This window comes from Ostrea edulis, chromosome 1 (assembly GCF_947568905.1).
Source record: "Ostrea edulis chromosome 1, xbOstEdul1.1, whole genome shotgun sequence".
Lineage (NCBI taxonomy): Eukaryota > Metazoa > Mollusca > Bivalvia > Ostreida > Ostreidae > Ostrea > Ostrea edulis.
In genome coordinates this window covers 73,519,522-73,539,453 of record NC_079164.1, presented here as the reverse complement: position 1 = coordinate 73,539,453, position 19,932 = coordinate 73,519,522, and the positions used below count along the sequence as shown (strand labels likewise).

General features: G+C 36.2%; 1 protein-coding gene across 2 annotated transcripts; it reads left to right on the top strand.

The window, feature by feature from the left end:
* Positions 1-8,090: 8,090 nt before the first annotated feature.
* LOC125682337 (carbonic anhydrase 2-like) lies at positions 8,091-19,123 on the top strand. Of its 2 annotated transcripts, XM_048922839.2 has the most exons (8): positions 8,091-10,234; positions 11,283-11,315; positions 11,813-11,986; positions 16,588-16,736; positions 17,125-17,220; positions 18,251-18,317; positions 18,564-18,736; positions 18,830-19,123. In XM_048922839.2, exons 1-8 carry the CDS (start codon positions 10,180-10,182, stop codon positions 19,013-19,015), a joined length of 933 nt encoding a protein of 310 aa, XP_048778796.2. In that variant the 5' UTR covers positions 8,091-10,179; the 3' UTR covers positions 19,016-19,123. The 2 variants fall into 2 exon arrangements, with proteins under 2 accessions (XP_048778796.2, XP_056015870.1); XM_056159895.1 differs by lacking the exon at positions 17,125-17,220.
* Positions 19,124-19,932: the final 809 nt, after the last annotated feature.

Below are 19,932 nucleotides of genomic sequence, written 5' to 3'. Positions count from 1 at the left end.
AAATTGTCATATCGCACCATATTGTTTCCTATTTACACAGCCATCGTTGTTCGTTTGATTCATTTCTTTCCTTGTTTGGGTATTTCTAAATTTCTAACCTACATGGACCTGCAGATTATACATATACGTTAACATTCCAATACGATTTTATAAATTAAAAAAGAGGTCCATGGGCCACATCGCTCACTTGCGTCGCGTCACATAGGCACCACAGGCACCAGAAGTATGGATATTACTACCCCCCCCCCCCCTCTTTTTGATACACGTGTATTTTATTATACCGGTAGAAGGCCAATATCTAAAGCTTACAACAAGCGTGAAACAATTACATGAATCGAAAGAGGGATGAGATAGACAGGGAATTCACAAGTTTCAGAGAAATTATTGCCACCAAAAAAAAAATTATCAAAGGGGGGAGGGGGGGGGGGTAGTAATATCCATACTTCGGGTGCCTGTTGTACAGCTCAGGTTTGTGATTTTAAAGATTTTCTATCAATCTTTATTCCCATGAAAAATTTGGCCCCCATATTATGGACCCAACATAACCCTAAAGGATCACAATATTCACATAACAGACAATATGACTAGTATGATCTTACGTATATACTATTCTCGATAAGACGACCACGGTCACAAACTCAAAGATCATAGTGTGTCGATATGAAAGACCTTGCCATATGAAATCTATTTAAAAAACATGAAAGTTCTACCTTAAATAGTTCAGGATATATTAAATAGGTCAGATTTTAATTAAAAGTTGGTCAAACTTCCAGGTTAAAAGTATGTTGAACTCTGAGTTCAAGATCACAAAGCCAAATTAAATACATGATAAGTTAAAAATAAAAGGTCTTCATTGCCGTAAGAAAAGACATGAAAGAAATATATTGTAAAGTAGTAGTTTGAGCAACATGGACTATGGATATCGGCCTGGATGGATCAGTGGTTAGAGCACAAATGCAGGGGTCCCGGGTTCGATTCCTGGTCCAGCCACAAATATCCTCTCTCCTCAGTATAGCCTGGGCGAAAAGAATCTTCGAAAGCGAAGACAAAATTAAGGAGGGAGGAATGTAGTACATGTAGTTAGGGTTACACGGACCGTGGATAGCTCAGTGGTTAGAGCACCTGACCAGAAATGAAGGGATCCCGGTTTCGATTCCCGGTCCAGCCACAGATTTTCTCCTCTCCTATATGTACTACAATACCTTAAATTGTTCGGTCAGATTTGTATTTAAAAAGTAGTTCAAACTACCGGGTCATGGTCACAAGATCACACCAGCGCACCACACGAAAAGGTCTTGCCGTAACGAAAATATATATATATATATATATATATATATATATATATGAAAGCTCTAGCTTAAATAGTTCAAGAGATATTTTTAAGGGTTTTTCCTAATCAGTATACATATATATACACACATATACATATATCAGAATGTAAAACTTTAATCCCCTATTGTGGTCTTACCCTATCCCCAGTGACCATGATTTAAACAAACTTGAATCTACATTATGTCAGGAAGCTTTCATGTAAATGTAAGCTTTCTGACCCTATCTTGAAAAGATTATCAAAAATGTTCCCAATATATATCTAATTGTAAAACTTTGAAACCCCCCCCCCCCCCCCCCCCCCCCCACGGGACCATGCTTTTAGCAAACTTGAATCTACTCTATTTCTGGAAGCTTTTATGTAAATTTCCATTTTTCTGGCCCAGTGGTATTTAAGAAGATGATTTTAAAAGATTCCCCTATATATTTGGATGTAAAACTTTGATCCCTATTGTGGCCCCATCCTAGAATTAAAAAGGGGTGATTTTAACAAAATTGAATCTGCACTACATTTATGTATTTACACGTATATGTTTTGTTGTTTTTTTCAATTTCATTTTTCCTGGCTCAGTGGTTCTTGGTAAGATTTTAAAATGACTAAAACCCTACTTTTGCATTTTCGTGATTATCTCCCCTTTGAAGGGGAATGTGTTCTTTCATGTGAACAAACTTGAAATATATTTCACCCAAGGATGATTTGCACCAAGTTTGATTGAAATTGACCCAATTGTTCTGGAGAAGATTAAAATGTAAAAAGGGGGACAGACGACAGACAAAAGCCCCCGTGAGCTTTCATCTCAGGTGAACTAAAAATCCTGCAAGTCATTTCCATGTAGAGGGGGGCTTGTCTTTCGTATTGTGGAAAATAAAAAAATAAAAAAACAACCAAATAAATATATGAATCTTCTTTAAAATCCCCTTTGAAGTTGTTTTGATAACGATATCGACAGGTTTTGCTAATTTACACATAACATAAAATAAACACACCTTTCAATGAGTTTAAGTATTGATGTGATACTGTGTATGTATTGTATAAATTACCAACACGTGTCGACATCGTTATAAAAAAAATTAACCTTAAAGACGTTCTCACCTGACATTTAGAGCAATGTAAATTTTTTGGGAAGTGTATTTTTAATTTCTACGTTGAAGGAGAATTAGGAAATTGAAAGAAAAACTGGGGTAGCAATGCTTGTTATTGAGCTACAGTGTTCTAAACATGACTCTTTTGCACTTAAAATTTATTCATTTCATTTGGTTTCAACATGATATAAACAACAGAAATCAATCATTGCATAACCATGTCTTCTAACAATACAGATAATAAAAAAAGGGTTTCGCGTTTCGGCCGGAACCTTAAAATCATAATTTCGTTTCGGCCAAGGTACAATCTGTTAACCGGAAATTTGTTATTTTTCATTTCATCTCAAACGATGGAAGGTGTCACCACCTATCTGGAGTCGGGGAAATATCTCAATAACTGTTTAGACAAGAGGTACTGTGAAAAATTTTCACTAAGAATACCCCTCGCTTACCCCAATCTCCCAAAGGGTGTTGTTAATAGGTATAAATTACCTCTTTCCTGAGTGTATAAAAGAAAGGGCGTGACAAAACATCTCTGGGAGTGCACTTGACCTTTGACCTTATGACCCCAAATTCGATAGGGAATACCTTCGTCCCATAAATAGTCCATATGTATGATATGGTGACTGTAGGTGGAAAGGAAAGGATAACTCTTTAGAGCCCGGAAACCAATGCGCCTACAGACGGACGTACGGATGAACCCGATTCCAGGATAACCCCCACCCCCACCCCCAACTTTGTTACGTGGGTATAAAAATGAAAAGAGACGTTCCTTTATGACGAGGCAGTATCTGAGATATTTAGTTCTAAAGGTCTAGCACCTGTTACTTGGATGACAATTTTCTGTGGTCTCTTCTAAGTAGGCTATAGCTAAGAATACACATTTCTATTAGAGGTCTAGCTTCTCGCGTGTTTATAATTTCCTGCGGTATGGGACGGCAGCTAGGTACCTAGATGTATCCCAGTTTCGCACATTTCCATAATTAAGGTGAAACTTGTTTTAATAACTATAACGCTCTTTCTTTTAAATTACGTTGGGATTACTAGCATTTATCTATTCAGTGAAAGAAGGACTTTAAAGCAGTATTTCCCAGGTTTTATTCATAATGTTTTATATTAATTCAATACTAATATGGTCTTTCTTGAGTGTATTTCAAATGATGAGTGTCAATCAATAGTTTTCTCCATGTTTGTAAGAGATGAGAAGCATAGGATTGCAACAGCGACCAGTAAGGTTTGTTAATTACTGAATTAGAGCAGAATTAACTTATATGTACGAGGGATCGTGAAAAGGCTGGTTACAAAGATTTCTTTTTCTCACATTATCACCAGTGTGAGATCGACTTTACCCTAGCTGCAATAATGTAGCCCTATCCAATTTTTTAATTCTGACGTTTTCGGGATAGGGCTACAATTCCATAGGATCTCCGTAATGGTGCAAAATAATTTTATGAATAACCGATAATAAACTCTATGTATTAGTCCTAAATGTTGTTTACACCAAAAGGAGTACCAACTTTGTGCTCGGGCATGTCTAATAAAGGTGTTTTTCATTAAATATAATGTACAGCATGCAAAATTCTTCGTCTGCTCCGCCATGCTTGTTATCGCGAGATCTCGTAGGTGGATCTAATGAAAAACCTAAACATTGACAATCAGCGCGAAAATGTAGTTACTCGAGCCACTTCGACAAAGAAAGGGAAATCATATTGTTGCAGAAAGAATTTACACTCTGCAGTTCGGTTTTTAACTTGATATTAAATTCAAACCTTTTCAATACCGACGAAATAGCTTTCGCCTCCATACTTGTCCATTGATGTAAATACTACCTTATATGGCATATGCAAATGACTTGACAATCGGAAGTTGAAACTTCAGTACATCAAACATGGCGCACAAATATGAATCGAGAAATTGGAATTCATCGAAATTGTTGAAAACGGTAGAATAAGAGCCTCACAAATCTTAAGTTGCAGGTTGTAAATTTATATATTGACTAAGAAACATAGAATATCATTTTATTTACGTAAAGAAAGTCAGGAAATGTTTAGAATGAGCGCAAATGTTGCGGGAGTGAATCACTCCCGCATTTGCACCATTACGGAGATCCTAAGGAGTTGTAGCCCTCTCCCTAAAAAAAAAAAAAAAAAAAAAAAAAAAAAAAATCAGAGAGGGCTACATTATTGCAGCTAACTTTACCCATGTGAGACAGCCATGTGAGATTTTTCTGTCTCACACTGCTGCGACGTCATTTGATTGTGACGTCATATATTTTCTATGATTTACGTTACACGGTGAAGATTTACGTTACACAGTGAAGTAAAAATATTTTGCATTGTTATCTTTAAATTTTAATGTAGTATAGCTTTCTGGTGGACAACCTTGGGTTTTTTAGTTTACACTTTCAGTGTAAACCATTTTCGGGTATGATCTTTCTGCCTATCTAATTAGTTTTTGCATCGAAGTTCAAATGAGGATTTTGATAATCTAAAATTTTCTGAAAGCTCCTAATTTTATGCACTAAACTGTAGTTAAAATGTGAGAAAAATAATCCTTCATTATTTACTCATGTGGGATAGGGAAATTCCACCTCTGGAACAAGATTCGCTGTCTAGGACTCGGCAAAGCCTCGTCCAAGACTGCGAATCTCGTCCCCTCGGTGGAATTTCCCTATCTCACACTCGTACTAATGAAGGATTCTATTATTATCAGGACACAATTTCATTTTTAAGGAATTCAAGTGAACTTTTGTTGAAATAAGTCTTTCGCCTTTGTCGTACATGTACAAACAATACGTGTAGAATCAATTGATTATCGCTGTTCAATATGTATTTGGAAAAGGTACAAGGCAGGTGTAATGTAGCCGGGGATTTTGATGTAATTATCAAAATGAAATGGTGCTATCCTTTTATCATACTTGCCGTAAAATCGGCAGAAAAAGTTTCCTGATATCATTAATAAGTGCCTGTTTATGTACACGTATATTTTGTGGTTATGAAAAAGCAAATGTACGACACGGCCAGCCAAAGCCCTTCAACATACATGTTATTTAATATCTCTCAATAGAGTACTCAGGAAGTCAACGAACTACAGAGTAAACTGCTAGTTAATTATGACAATTAGGAATTCTTCGAGACTCTGGCAATCCGTATAGATACTGTCTTAAACGAGTCTGCTTCATACCCAGGTCAAGTAGATTCTGCATTATGGTCCTTGAACTGCAGTGTTGACAGGATGCTGAAGTTAAGATGTCGGGGACGAATTTATTTGAACCTTCAGAAATGCTTACAAGGCTTTTTTATGTGTGACACATTTTGCCCTTCCCCCTCACCAAAAGCAAGAGTGCGTTCTAAAATCATTTTCATATCTAATTATTCAATATATGGCTGTAAATCGACTACTTGTTGAATAATTCATGCGTATATCTATTTTTCTTTAAAGGGACTGATTCACGATTTTCCCCAAAATTTTGTTTTTCACTTTTAATGATCAAAATCTACTGTCTAATATGTTTAAAAGATTTCACATAAAAATTAAGGTTATACATTATTACGGAAGCTCATTTTAGAGAGTTTATTATTTGTTTTGTAAACAAAGATTGTGGTATGCTATTGTTTACGAAATTTTCCAAAGAAATGAATATCGATCTAAGTTTATTATATATTTCACATTTCAAGTATTTTTGGGGTAGCATGTGTCATCTAAAAGTTAAAATTGGTGACTATGTAAAATTAAGATGCTTTATATTACAAAATCAATATTTCACTTGTTTGTTTGTATACATAAAAAGACTCGAGTCTTTGTTTGCATAGCACACATTTAAGGCTAAAATATTGCTTTTATTCTTGCATTCAGAAGGTCCAAAGTTTGGCTGTCAACATTAAATGAGTTATATTTTTAATGTTTAACATCAAAAATGAAAAATATTTTTTTAAAAAAATCTTGAATCAGTCCCTTTAATGTCTCAAGTAAAGTGGGCATATTATAAAACCTGACCTGGCCCCATTGGCCTGGCCTGACCTTAGAATTGGCCTGGCCCCCAATTTTGGCCTCTAATTATGCTCCATCCCAAATTTTGGCCTTATTTTATATCAAAGCCTGCATTAGTTAACCAAAAAATAATCGTTTGTACCTCTATCTAACCACTGCAGCAGCTACATCTAAATATCAGATGCATGTAATGCTCGTAATATCGTTTTATAATGGAGAAAAAAGGTTTATGCATCTACAAATTCAAAGTGCAGCTTTAATTTTGTGCTTTACTTTTTAACGTTTTTAGACTGTCATCAAAATCATTTTTCATTCTGATAATTACTGACAATAAACGTTCTGTGCAGAGCTGTGTGACATTTCAAACCCGTATATCATAGATTAACCTCAACCTTGACTTCCTGTCAAGACCCATGCTGTAGAACTCTATATAATATAAATATTGTAACTCGATATGGTACAACAGATGTTTCTCTGCACCCTTCTCATCATAATTATTAATAACACATGCATATATAGCAAATACTTGTATGTCACAGAAGACCATGTTTTAAATTTCATAAACAATTTGATAGCAGACATTTTACGTGCTGGTTCATGTCCGTTCCATCCCAGTGCATGTTACTTATTACAAGACGTAATGTATTATCTTTCAGGTTAATAAAAGTTATAAATTATAGTGGAAACTGGCTTTGATGCTTGGTATCTAGGCAGATACTCCTGAAGAAAAGTATTTTTTTTAAAAAGACGGCACTTAGAATTTTATTTTTATGAAATAAACATGACATTAAGAGTTCACGTGAAGGGCGACCTTGTGTAAAGAGTGATTAGGGAAGATCTTGTATATTTCGATAGCTCTCTGCAACTTTATATAGTAATTACAGAATTCAAAAAAGAAACCTATTACATGTACCTAACTTCAATAACATTTAACTACGATTTTAATCTGATGTACTTTGATAAAAGGGACTATCTAAAGGTGAATTTTCGATGGTCCTTAATGGATCGTGATGGTTTATACGAAAAATATAGATTTAACAAACATCACGATAATGACAATAAAATCATATTTCAATGTCATTAATCCATGGTAGGCTGATTTTTACTCTCAGATATGGAGTGTTTTTAAAGATTGCATTATCAGTATTAAACACGATATCTTGAAACAAAACCGACACCAAAACATGGTTATATTACATGCTGTCTGTAAGAGTATATACAAATGAACTGGTCGTGGTGCATAATGTAGGGTAATTCTTTAACTTGACCAGCATCTGACTAGTCTATAATCTTGGAAATTAATTATGGATTCAGACATCTTATCACACCTAGCTTGTTTCTATATAGAACATATCAGCAGCGACGTAACTTTACTATATCTACAGTGAGACATCTCTATATATCACCAATGGTGAAAGTACGCGCCTCGCAACCTCGATACCATCCTTAATTCAGGCGCCGCGTCCCACCAAAGACATTTAAGGAGGAACAAGTTGCTGTCCTGTAAATACAGTGTAGGACTGCAATGCGTGGATCATAGGCATGCGCTTCTCACATTCCAAGTTGTAATTAAAATGTGTTTTCAAACATTTTTTTTTTTTTAAATCTTAGCACATGCAAATTATGTCTCATCGCTATATTAAAGCTGTCATTATATCAAGATGTGGGGCTAGCTGCAGGTGTGGCCTGTCAGCAGGGGATGCTTCCTCCTCCTAGGCACCTGATAACACCTCTGGTATTCTCAACTCTCTATTTCGTATTGTTTATAGGAGTTATGAGATTGATCACTATTCGTTATCTTCACCTTTCATTGATGTGAGAAATTTGTAGCTTTGACCTATAACCCCAGAATTAAGGTTGTTTGTATTATCTTTTGTGAGAATTTTTCACTCATATGAGACGCTACCTGCTTGAGGTAACGCTTGAGTATGTGATATAAATCTGGGAACAAAATAGCTTAAACTAATGATATAAATCTGGCAACAAAATACCTTGATCCAGTGATATAAATCTGGCAACAAAATACTTTATCCAGTGATATAAATCTGGCAACAAAATACCTTAATCCAATGATAGAAATCTGGCAACAAAATACCTAAGGCTTAATCCAATGATATCAATCCAGCAATAAAATATTGACTGTTGGTTTTCGCTTCATAAGCTGAATACATCTTCACATATGATGTCCATTTTACAATATGGACACTAAAAACTGTTTTACAAACCATGCAGAATTTTATTTAATTCTTTTCATGGTTGTTTATTTTACATCCCATCGAGAAAAATTCATTCATATTGAGACGTCACCAGCAGTAGATGAAGTACGACAAATGTAGACCTGTGCTTAGCGCTTAGGGTCGTAGCAGTGAGGGCACTTTAACGTGGCAATGCCTGTCGCGACACGTGACACCCGTTTGTAAGGTCATATCTGAAAGACTCATGATTCTCACATCTAAATGACGAGAGTTTGACAAAGGAGCAATCACTACCCATGTGTACGTCTTAGGTTTGACGCGGCCATGACACGAGCGGGGCTCGAACTCACGACCTCCGAGTTACAAACGCTCTACCACTGAGCTACTGCGACCGGTCTTTTTTCTCGACTTGACGGAAAAGACCGAACGATGTTCCGATTAGCTTTGATAAACACGTTCACTTGTGCATGTGCTTCCGGTTTAACCTAGCTTTAATATACCCAAAGTGTCCACGCAAACGCAATAACACAAAAGAAAAGGTGACTATAACGAACAGTGATCAATCTCATAACTCCTATAAGGAATGCAAAATAGAGTTGGGTAAACACGGACCCCTGGACACACCAGAAGAAGGATCAAGTTCCTAGGAGGAGTAAGCACCCTCTGCTGACCGGTCACACCCACCGTTAGTCTTATATCTTGATCACGTAAACAGAGTATTCCGTATCAAAGTCGACAATTGGTATGAAACAAGTCAGACAGCATTTGACCTAAATGACAGGTATTGATTGACAAACTAGTTCTGACCCCTATAACGTCAACTTAATGTTCAATATCCTGCCTCGATTTAAAAACTGATCATACGTAGAACAAGCGCTTGCATATCGAATCAGTTGAGAGACATAAACACCATATGAGGTAATAACTGAATATTGCTATATGAATATGAAAAGCTGAAGATGGAGAAGATGAAACTATTCCATTTGTCATAAATTTGTGTTTTTAGTTTGCCGTTAGCATCTATGTTCAATAAAATATCTAAGTACGAAGCAGATGTTGAAAACACTGCGCGGTGTAACTGGGATATATCGAATCGACATCTGAATGAAAATGATTATGATACAAGTATGTTAGAATGTTTGTTAAAGTTTTGTTTAACTCTATCGTAAGAACCGTGTGGTCTTGCTAGTGCTATTTCCGTTTTGCTATTTATGAATGGTGGCAAAGAAAACAAAAAATGAGAAACTTCGATCAGATGGTATCCAGCTTAAATAAACAATAAGCAAACATTAAAAACAAGAGACATTTACTTGTGTATCAACAGCAATAAAGAACAGTGATCGAATGCTACGTACTCGCAAACATATTTACCCCCAGTGTCATATAGAACCACTACGATAACACTAACAGGAGGGCGACTCATTGGTGTATATGGATGAAGTGACATGTATCAAAATCACTATCTACATAAATGGAAACGCTCCGCCTCTTCGATCTTATAACATTTATAAACAGGATTTGAAGAATTTTAAGTGCTGTTGTAAGAAGGTCTGGGATATTGAAACTTGTACAATTGTGACCAATGGCTGTGCTAGTATCTGTGCTGATTCACACTGTTTTGCTGGCTGCTGGAGCAGGTAAAAGAAGAAATAATTTCAATTTATTTTTTGTGAAATTTTCCTTTAATTCAATTTCTTAGTGAATATTCAAAAGAAAGAAAAAAACCCAACCCCAAAGTATATAGATTTCCCTATATACTACGCGAATATGATCTTTGGGCTATTTACTATTAACAGTGGTAACGCGGTACGTGTGCGTTTGATTGATAAGGGACGATTCATGATAGTAACATTTTTAAACATTGTAATTCAAACTTCCAATATGCCAAGAAAGTCATAACTATGTTTCGTGGATTTCAATTTTCGGGGAATTCATAGATCCCTATCATAAGAATTTTAAACCTCCGACGAAAGATACTTGTGATGTAGACATATGTCTAAATAAATAAATCACATGTTGACATATGTTGCATCATGCGTTTACGATCACAGATACTGTCGCAATTAAGTAAATATACATATATGTATCAATATCAAATTCTCTAAAACGATTGATAACTTAATGTCAACAAAAATATCTTGCATGTTGACATAAATAAGTCACATGTCAACATAATTTTGCAGGTTGACATAAAGCAGTTTGCATGTAGGGGTCAGAGATATGTCACCTACCATTTATATGTGTCACCAAAAGTAGTTTAAGATACAATGTAACAAATACACAGACGAATAACAAATATATTTTAAATGCTGAAAAGGGGATCGAGAGAAATTAAGAGATAGAAAGACAATTTGGCTTAAGTGTCCGAGAGCCTGGGGTATGAGAGGAGAATTGTATCCCAAGTTCATATAAACTGCAAATATACTTATTTTAGTGGTACTCTAATTTTAGCGTTGTGCGTGGCTGCATTGTCCGAAGCTTGCTAAGCTAAAACGTTCAACTATATATGCACATTTATTCTTCTACAAGGACGCACAACGAATACCAAAAGTCTTGCATTTTTCATTGTAATGTAATGTGTATATTGGAAATGCGCTTCTGCCAATTTAAGAACGCTTACAGATGCCAGAAAATGCACTCTTTCGTTTTGTCAGTGTTGTACTGAGAGATATGTTTTTCTTTCAGTTGCATCTGACTGGCAGTACTCGGGAAGTCACGGTAAGCTAAACCAATATTGATGTACATGTATAGCTTAAAATGATAAGTCATTCTGCACGGAATCAACAGCTATGTAGCGTCTTCTAGAGCCAAATGCTTTCGGTCCGTTAGACTTGCTGTTTGCAGGGAGCGTAACGGACATGGGATCATAATACACGTTACTGTGCAAGTTTTCAAACAAAAATGTTTTCATCAAAAGTAACACTATAGGTAAGGAAAATCAGTACTGATGTGTTTACATTTTGTGACAATATGTAATATAGGGTGATTTCTCCTCAATAGGTTGCGAACTCTTATTTTTTCGTCATTTGTTATATCTAATAAATGACATTGTCATTCTCATTCAGTTTGTCTTGTTATAAACCATTTAAAGCGAAAACAAGCTTCGGTGAGTTGTTTCAGTTAAGAAAACTCAGGATAAGACAAGAAACATAATAATGGTGTATGCATATACATGTACATAACATTCTGAATTAAAATGTCCGAAATCATTACAGGGGCTTATGACTGGGCAAAGGACTTCCAGAACTGTGGCTCCGTCCGCCAGTCACCGATAGATTTCCCAAAGGCAGAAGACATGGTGTACAATTCTTCTCTGAAGCCGATTGAATTCATTGGTTTTGATGATCCCAGTAAATACACCCTGAAACTAGAAAACAATGGACACACAGGTAATATGGCTGGGTAAAATCCTATAAGGGTTCATTGCGAATGGAAAATTGCCAAAACGAGTATGCAAGATATATTTTGATATTCGATTCAGAGCATATTACATATGTACATCTATTTCCATGAAATATGTCTCACCTCTGTCGGTGCGGGTTCGAATCCTGCTCTCGCCGGTAAGTGAGAAAGTTTCCCAGTTTACTTTCGGAAGGTCGGTGGTCTCTTCCCAGGTGCATTGTATCTGGGTTCTCTCTTCCACCAACAAAAACTGGGCGCCACCATATAACTGAAAAATTGTTGAGTGTGGCGGAAAACATAAAAAATCAATCAATCAATCCATGAAATATGTTTTCAGTATATGTATTTAAACTGTCGCATCCTCTAGTAGGTGTCATTTTTCATATCATTAATTTTACATTACATACAATACAGCAAAACTAATGGTGTATTTTTTAAAAATCGTACAATATGCAAAAATTTATTGATACCGTATAGCCGGTTTTTTTTTTTATCTACATGGTATAAACTGAATTTGGTGTATACAATTTTGGTGAACTCATTTTTATTTATTTACACAATGACGGACCTAATTCGTTTCTACAATAGAAATTTTATTCAAATTTTTTAATATGAAGTAAAGCATTCATGAATGAGTTAAAAATCAATGAATAATAATAATAATAATTTTTAAAAACAAAACAAAAAACAAACAAAATGAAAGTCGTCTTTGATTTTCAGCGGGGGGGGGGAGGGGGGGGGGTCAAAAGTTGGCTATGAAGTAGTCGTAATTGCAAAGGAAATATAAGGAAATTTTCAATGTGCAATATAAAAGTTAGAATTTAAAAAAATCTAAAATAGAGTTTTAATCCAAATTAAAGAATGATTTTAAAAAGACAATAAGCGTACCAATTGGAAGGAAAAAGGTATCAGTCATCTGCAAAATTGGGTCTGTCATCCTTAAATTGAACGAATTTTATTTTGATGCATCTTTGGAAATTACCAAAATAGGCCAAAGTTCTATACCTGTAAAAAAAACAACAACAAAAAACAAGCTATACGGTATGTTTGTAATATGTATTAAAATATACCTGATAGTGAGTTATCAGTAAGTACATGTACATTGCATCATTGTCAAAATAGACTTTTTAAACGCGCTCTCTGTCATGACATATGGTTATTCTATCTACCATCTGGTTTCATTTCAGTCATTGTGACATTTTGAAAAATTTGATTCATAAAATTGAGAAGATTGGTGATCTGCCCTTTACAAAGTTTGACAAATTTTTATAAAGTACAAAATAGATTCTTCTAATAAAATTTGAGCAAATCGTTCGAATAAACTCTTTCACATATTACATAAAAGTTTCTATAGCCTGTACCAAGTGTTTGGTGTGTAGTACATAACCACTGATTGGCTAAAATCCAAAAACTTGAAGAAATATAGAACGTACGTTATATTCGCCTCCACGTGCTCTCGCGGTAATTATTACACCCAAAATCGTCGCTGGCGACGATTTGAGATGATATTCCATCCCAAATCGTCGCCCCGGCGACGATTTGGGACAAGATTGCACTATCATAAGGGGCGACGATTTGGGATGTACTATAGTACACCCCAAATCGTCGCCCGTCCTAATTCGTCGTCCGCCAATATTTTTTAATTGACGTTTTTAAGATAGACTACACAGACGTTATTTTATTGTATCCCCTCTTATATGGGGGTACATAGGTTCATTTGGTCTGTTTATCTGTCCGCACTAATATCTCTGAAGTTTGTCGACCGGGCTGAAATTTAGTAAGTAGATTACAAGTGACCCTCTGATATGCCTCCCCAAAAATGAGAATTCTGGAATGAGAGTTTAAAGCGCCGCGAGCTGTGCACAATTTCCAGCAACTCTGCAATATCTCTGGTGTTTGTGAACCGATATGTAGGTTACATGTGTTCCTGGCATGTGCTCCCCGTAACATGAAATATCTTGATCGTGAGATCAATGTACCGCGAGCTGTAATCATAGCGAACTATTTCCGACTGTCTTTCTGGTGTTTGTGAACCGATTTAGCTGAAATTTGTATGTAGGTTATACGCGACTAAGCACATAGGTTTCATTTATTTCTTTCTTTGCTTGTTTGTTCATTTCCGTGTAATGAGAGAGAGAGAGAGAGAGAGAGAGAGAGAGAGAGAGAGAGAGAGAGAGAGAGAGAGAGAGAGCAACGAGTCAAACAAAAAATATTGAAAAATAAAGAGGAAGGGTGGGTGTTTTTCAAGGTTTTCACGAGTGTCCAAACGGCGGGAGAGTGTCCAATCGGCGGCTAACAGGCGTAATCTAATATAATCTGAGGTCACTAACAAATCTGCGGTGCACAAGACCTAACAACCCCATGATAAGCAGAATGACCCTACACCGAAAAGGCTAAATGATTTATTGTCGGATACATCTCTCTCTCTCTCTCTGGAGGACCGAAAAAAAAAATCATAAAAAAACAATGACATCACCACCACTACTAACAACAAATACAACTCTTTCAACAGTAACAAAACCACTACCAACCAAAACAACAATAATAAATACTGTGATCATAATAAATCTTTTTAAAAATTATACAACAGAAGTAAAAGACGAAGTAGAAGATTAAAATGTCTTGCTTATAGGGTCCAGAGAACTTTTGCGGTCATAGATGGACCACAGAAGAAGAAAGAGGAGGAGAAAAGGAGTTAACAAACAGGGCCAGTTTGTATGTTAATGATGCTTCCAAATAGTTGCAGCAAGGGGGACAATTTGGGGTGTGAGGTTATGCCAAAATCGTCGCCGGCGACGATTTGGGACAGGCGACGATTTAGAGTGTAACAATTGATATTCCTACCATCGGGTCGAAGATATCGGTAGATTGATAATTCTCAAATTGATACGACTCATTTGGTTATTATTTTTGGGTTGTAAAATAACAAACAAAAAAACAAAACTCGAGCCTCTAATCACTTTTGACCATGTCTTGCACACTAGCTGTAAACAAAGATGATTAAGCAGATATCGTTTTGTAAGCTCTAGTAGGTGGTTTTGATGTTTAATTCGATTATTCATTTTTAGCTCACCTGAGCCGAAGACTCAAGTGAGCTTTTCTGATCACATTTTGTCCGGCGTCCGTCTGTCTGTAAACTTTTCACATTTTCATCTTCTTCTCATGAACCACTGGGACAATTACAACCAAACATGGCCAAAAGCATCCTTGGGTGAAGGACTTTCAAGTTTGTTCAAATGAAGGGCCATGTCCCTTTCAAAAATGCAAAAATAGGGTGGGGTCATTTAAAAATCTTCTCAAGAACCACTGGGCCAGAAGAGCTGAAATTTACCTGAAAGCTTCCTGACATATTGCAAATTCAAGTTTGTTCAAATCATGGCCCCCGGTGGTAAGATTGGGCCACAAGGGGGGACCAAAGTTTTACATACAAATATATAGGGAAAAACTTTAAAAATCTTCTTCTCAAGAACCACTAAGCCAGAAAAGCTGAGATTTACATGAAAGCTTCCTGACATAATGCAGATTCAAGTTTGTTCAAATCATGGGCTCCGGGGGTTGGATGGGGCCACAATAGGGGATCAAAGTTTTACATACAAATATATAGGAAAAATCTTCTTCTCAAGAACCACTGAGCCAGAAAAGCTGATTTTTACATGAAAACTTTCTGACATAGTGCAGATTCAAGTTTGTTCAAATCATGGACCCCCGGGGGTAGGATGGGGCCACAAGGGGGATCAAAGTTTTACATACAAATATATAGTTAAAATCTTTTTCTTAATAACCACCGAGTCAGAAAAGCTGATATTTACAAGAAAACTTTCTGACATAGTGCAGATTCAAGTTTGTTCAAATCATGGCCCCCGGGGGGTAGGATGGGGCCACAAGTGGGGGGGGGGGGGGTTCAAAGTTTTACATACAAATATAGGAAAAAGCTTTAAAAAATCTTCTTCTCAAGAACCATTGGGCCAAAGAAGTTGACATCTACATGAAAGCTTTCTGACATAGTGTAGATTCAAGTTTGCAAAGGGTAGTTTGGGCCATAATAGGGACCAAGGTTTTACATGCAAATATATATGGAAAGTCTTCAGATATGGGCCAAGGTGATTCAGGTCAGCGATATGGCCCATGGACCTCTTGTTAGTATAAAACAACTCCGTCCTTGGAGAATGTCGCACTTATACGGTAGCTATTCAAAGCCTCATTTACAGCTCAATAATGTTAATAAGTGTATAGTGTCAGTCTAACAATATTGTAAATCTAAATAGCTTTATCATTTTCGTTATCTGTTACATGTACTTCATAAGGATTAGGTAATTCCTTTTAAAAGCATTTCATGTTTGATAACTGAATAATAATACGCCAAACGTATCACTCTTAATCCCCTATGGTGTTGTACATCTACATAAATTACTCAAATAAATAAATGTTACATTTCTAAATCACAACATAATGTAACTGCAGCTGGGCGTACAGATACTATGCACTGCTTCTGGTCTGGATTCTGATATTGAATAGATCATTTCAGACCAAGAATTTTTCTTAAATTTAGTGTTGATTTTGACAATTAGGAATTGTCTTCACATTTCAGTCAAAGTGAAAGTGGAGGGCGGGGACCTACATGTGTCAGGAGGGGGACTTCCGGGAAAATTCAAGCCCGCCCAGTTTCACTTCCATTGGGGCCACAGTGACAATGAGGGATCTGAGCACACCTATGATGGTCACAGATTCCCTATGGAGGTAATGGCTTCATTCATGGAGCCGTACGATCTTTATCGTTGGCCGTTACGTTTGGTCTATTCATCATACTTTTTAAAGATCTTTTTTATATTCTAGATATATGTCAATGTCAAGGTTACATTGACATCATGTCTAGGTCTTTGGCTTACATACGGTACATGTAATGTCTTGCATGAAAACTATTTTTACTATGGATTACTCCGTTTACCTGATCCAAGATATAGTGATCACGGGGGTGTGATCGGTTGACAAGGGATGTTTACTCCTACTGGGCACTTGGTCCCAGGGGTCCGTGTTTGCCCAACTATCTATTTTGTATTGCTTATAAGAGTTATGAGATTGATCACTGCTCATTGTACTCACCTTTCATCATTCAAAATTTCTCCAGCTTCACATAGTTAGCTACAACGAGAAATATGGCAGTCTCCAGAACGCCGCACCAAAAGACGGAGATGGTTTGGCCGTGTTGGGTTTCTGGTACCAGGTGATGAATACAATATCATAATTATCAAAATAAATTAACATCGCAAATAGAAATTTGAATTTAAAAATATTGATATTCTGATTTAAAGCTGTATGGTCCGAATTACAATATTTTTCCATCTCGTAAAAACGCTATTAAATCATCGCACGTATGTAGTTATGAGACTGTACGACATATCATAAATTATTTCACCTGTTTTAACCCAAATAATTTGATTTTAAATCGATGTTTACAAATAACCGCGTCACTCTGCCATTTCAAGTGACAGTCACGTGACCAGTTCAAACTTTCAGATCATCGGTGGTCTTATCTGTGTAAAGCTGTGTATTTTGTTATAACAGTGCCGTACCATAAGTTTAATAGAAATAAAAATATCAAATACCTCTTAGTAATTCGTTGTTTTACGCTCTTTCAGCCTTAAAGCTAGACAGTTGCGTATGAGTTAATACATCATGTTGGGATTCCCCTGACGCGCGTGGGTCTATTTTGGGATGATTCATATATGTAGCCTTCTAAATAATATTCGCACTGTTTTCTTTTACATGTAAAACTTATACGGTACCAATTTTGATGCACCAGATGCGCATTTCGACAAATAATGTCTCTTCAGTGATGCTCAACCGAAATGTTTGAAATCCGAAATAACTATGAAGTTTTAGAGCTAAATATAGCCAAAAACAGCGTGCCAAAAAAGTGGAGCCAAATTCGTCCAAGGATAAGAGCTATGCATGAGGGAGATAATCCTTAATTTTGAAATGAATTTCTAAATTTTATAACAGCAATTAAATATACATCCGTATTTTCAAGCTAGTAACGAAGTACTTAGCTACTGGGCTGTAGAGACCCTCGGGGACTAACAGTCCACCAGCATGCAGATATTTTCAAGCATGTAATTAAGGGAAAGCTAATAACTTTATAAAGTAATTAATCTGCTTTAAAGTAATTATGTACAAAAATAATACATGAACATCGGGTCATACAGCTTTAAATACGGGTATGTAAAAGAATAATGATAAAAATTATTTCACAGATCTCGGACCACGACAACTACGCTATAGCGCCTCTCATAAGTCAGCTGAGTAAAGTGCCAACAAAAGGTAACACAAGTACCGATAAAATCACTACAGTATTAGTATATTTACATATGCCGTGACTAAATTACAACAGTATTCATTTTTGAAAAATGCAAAACAAATGTATAAAGAAATGTACAAAGTGACAAATAACATTGATTCAACAAACAAGTGTGCCTGCAACACTGTATTAACTATAAGTATGACCTCGGTGTGAAATTGTTGAATTAATTAATTAAGCAGCTAATTATCTTTAACAAAATGAAACAGGTTCCTCGATACAGCTACCAAACACGTTCAACCTTGGTCTACTGCTACCAATCCATATGGATCAACATAACCCTCATTTTTACCGCTACCCCGGGAGTCTGACCACCCCTCCATGCTTTCAAAGCGTCATTTGGACAGTGTTTGACGACAAAATACCCATATCCAGTGCCCAGGTTGGTAATTCATGTCCATCATTCATTATTTAGTTTCTTCACTTACTAATATTTGAAAAAGAGATAAAAAAAGCTAGGTCATAATATTTTCAGTTGCAAATGTTCCGAGCCCTGCACGAGGATAAAGAGAAAGAGGGAACCCATTTTCTTCAAGACAACTATCGTCCAGCTCAATCTCTCAATGATAGAACTGTTTATCGTAACTTTGAGATTACTCCCAAAACACAACAGACGGGGAAGCGGAATGCGCACGTCAACGTCTTTCTCCACATGAATTAATCTTTTTAATCTTACCGCATTAAACATTGACTGTTATCCCTCCCTCTAAGGTTTATGTCTTCATTTATACCACTTTTCTGTCATGAAAATAAATGCTAGTTTCTCGTTTTTGCCGTTTCTTGTTCTTTATATCAAAGGAGAGTAAAATGGTGCCAGAAAAAAATCCCGTTATAATCGCATAACAAAATGATAGTTAGGGGCTGTAAGGACCAAGAGGGACGATTCTGTGCAACATGGTGCCATTCAATGAGTACCATATCTAAACGATACCTTTGATCTAGAAACCAATATCTGTCTTGACCCTTCCAACTTTCAGTACAAGGTATGTCGCATAAAATGAGGCTGAAAAATCCACAGAACTTTTTCCTACTGTATTCATATCACATACTGCATTCAATTACTAGCTGTGACCTTAATCTATGACATTAACACATATGTGAACGAACAGCTTTTTATCCATGTCGATAGCAATTTTTACAAGAAAACCTAGATATGGTGTCGACAAAACTGTTACACGTCATTCAATGTTTGTGACCTTGAACTATAAACTTTTAATCTAGAAATCAATAGGGTTCTTTCACTCCCTATCAGCTATGTCGTAGGCAAGTATGATACTAAAAACAGGCTGTCCAGCACTTGTTGACAAATAAATGGGGCTAATTTTAGGACTAAAATTAGAAATTTTATAACTAAATCAGGGTAGTTTTAGACACCTTTGCAAATTTGACAACAAAGAAATGGGCCTTGACGGTCACCTGAGTATCATAGCCCATACAGGGAGACTCATATTTGCATTTAAGTCTCAATATGGAGTCCTTTGTGCACATGTTTATGATCTTTCAAAATATGCATACAATTCCTATTCATTTACAGAAGAAGAAAAATTGAATTTTAAAACAAAGCAATCGTTTTGACAT

Bases quoted from the DNA above. Each gene is read 5' to 3' on its own strand.
- LOC125682337 (XM_048922839.2), top strand. From the start codon at position 10,180: ATGGCTGTGCTAGTATCTGTGCTGATTCACACTGTTTTGCTGGCTGCT. The intron at 11,316-11,812 runs GTAAGCTAAACC...AAATCATTACAG, and splicing joins GCAGTACTCGGGAAGTCACG to GGGCTTATGACTGGGCAAAG. The intron at 18,737-18,829 runs GTTGGTAATTCA...TAATATTTTCAG, and splicing joins TACCCATATCCAGTGCCCAG to TTGCAAATGTTCCGAGCCCT.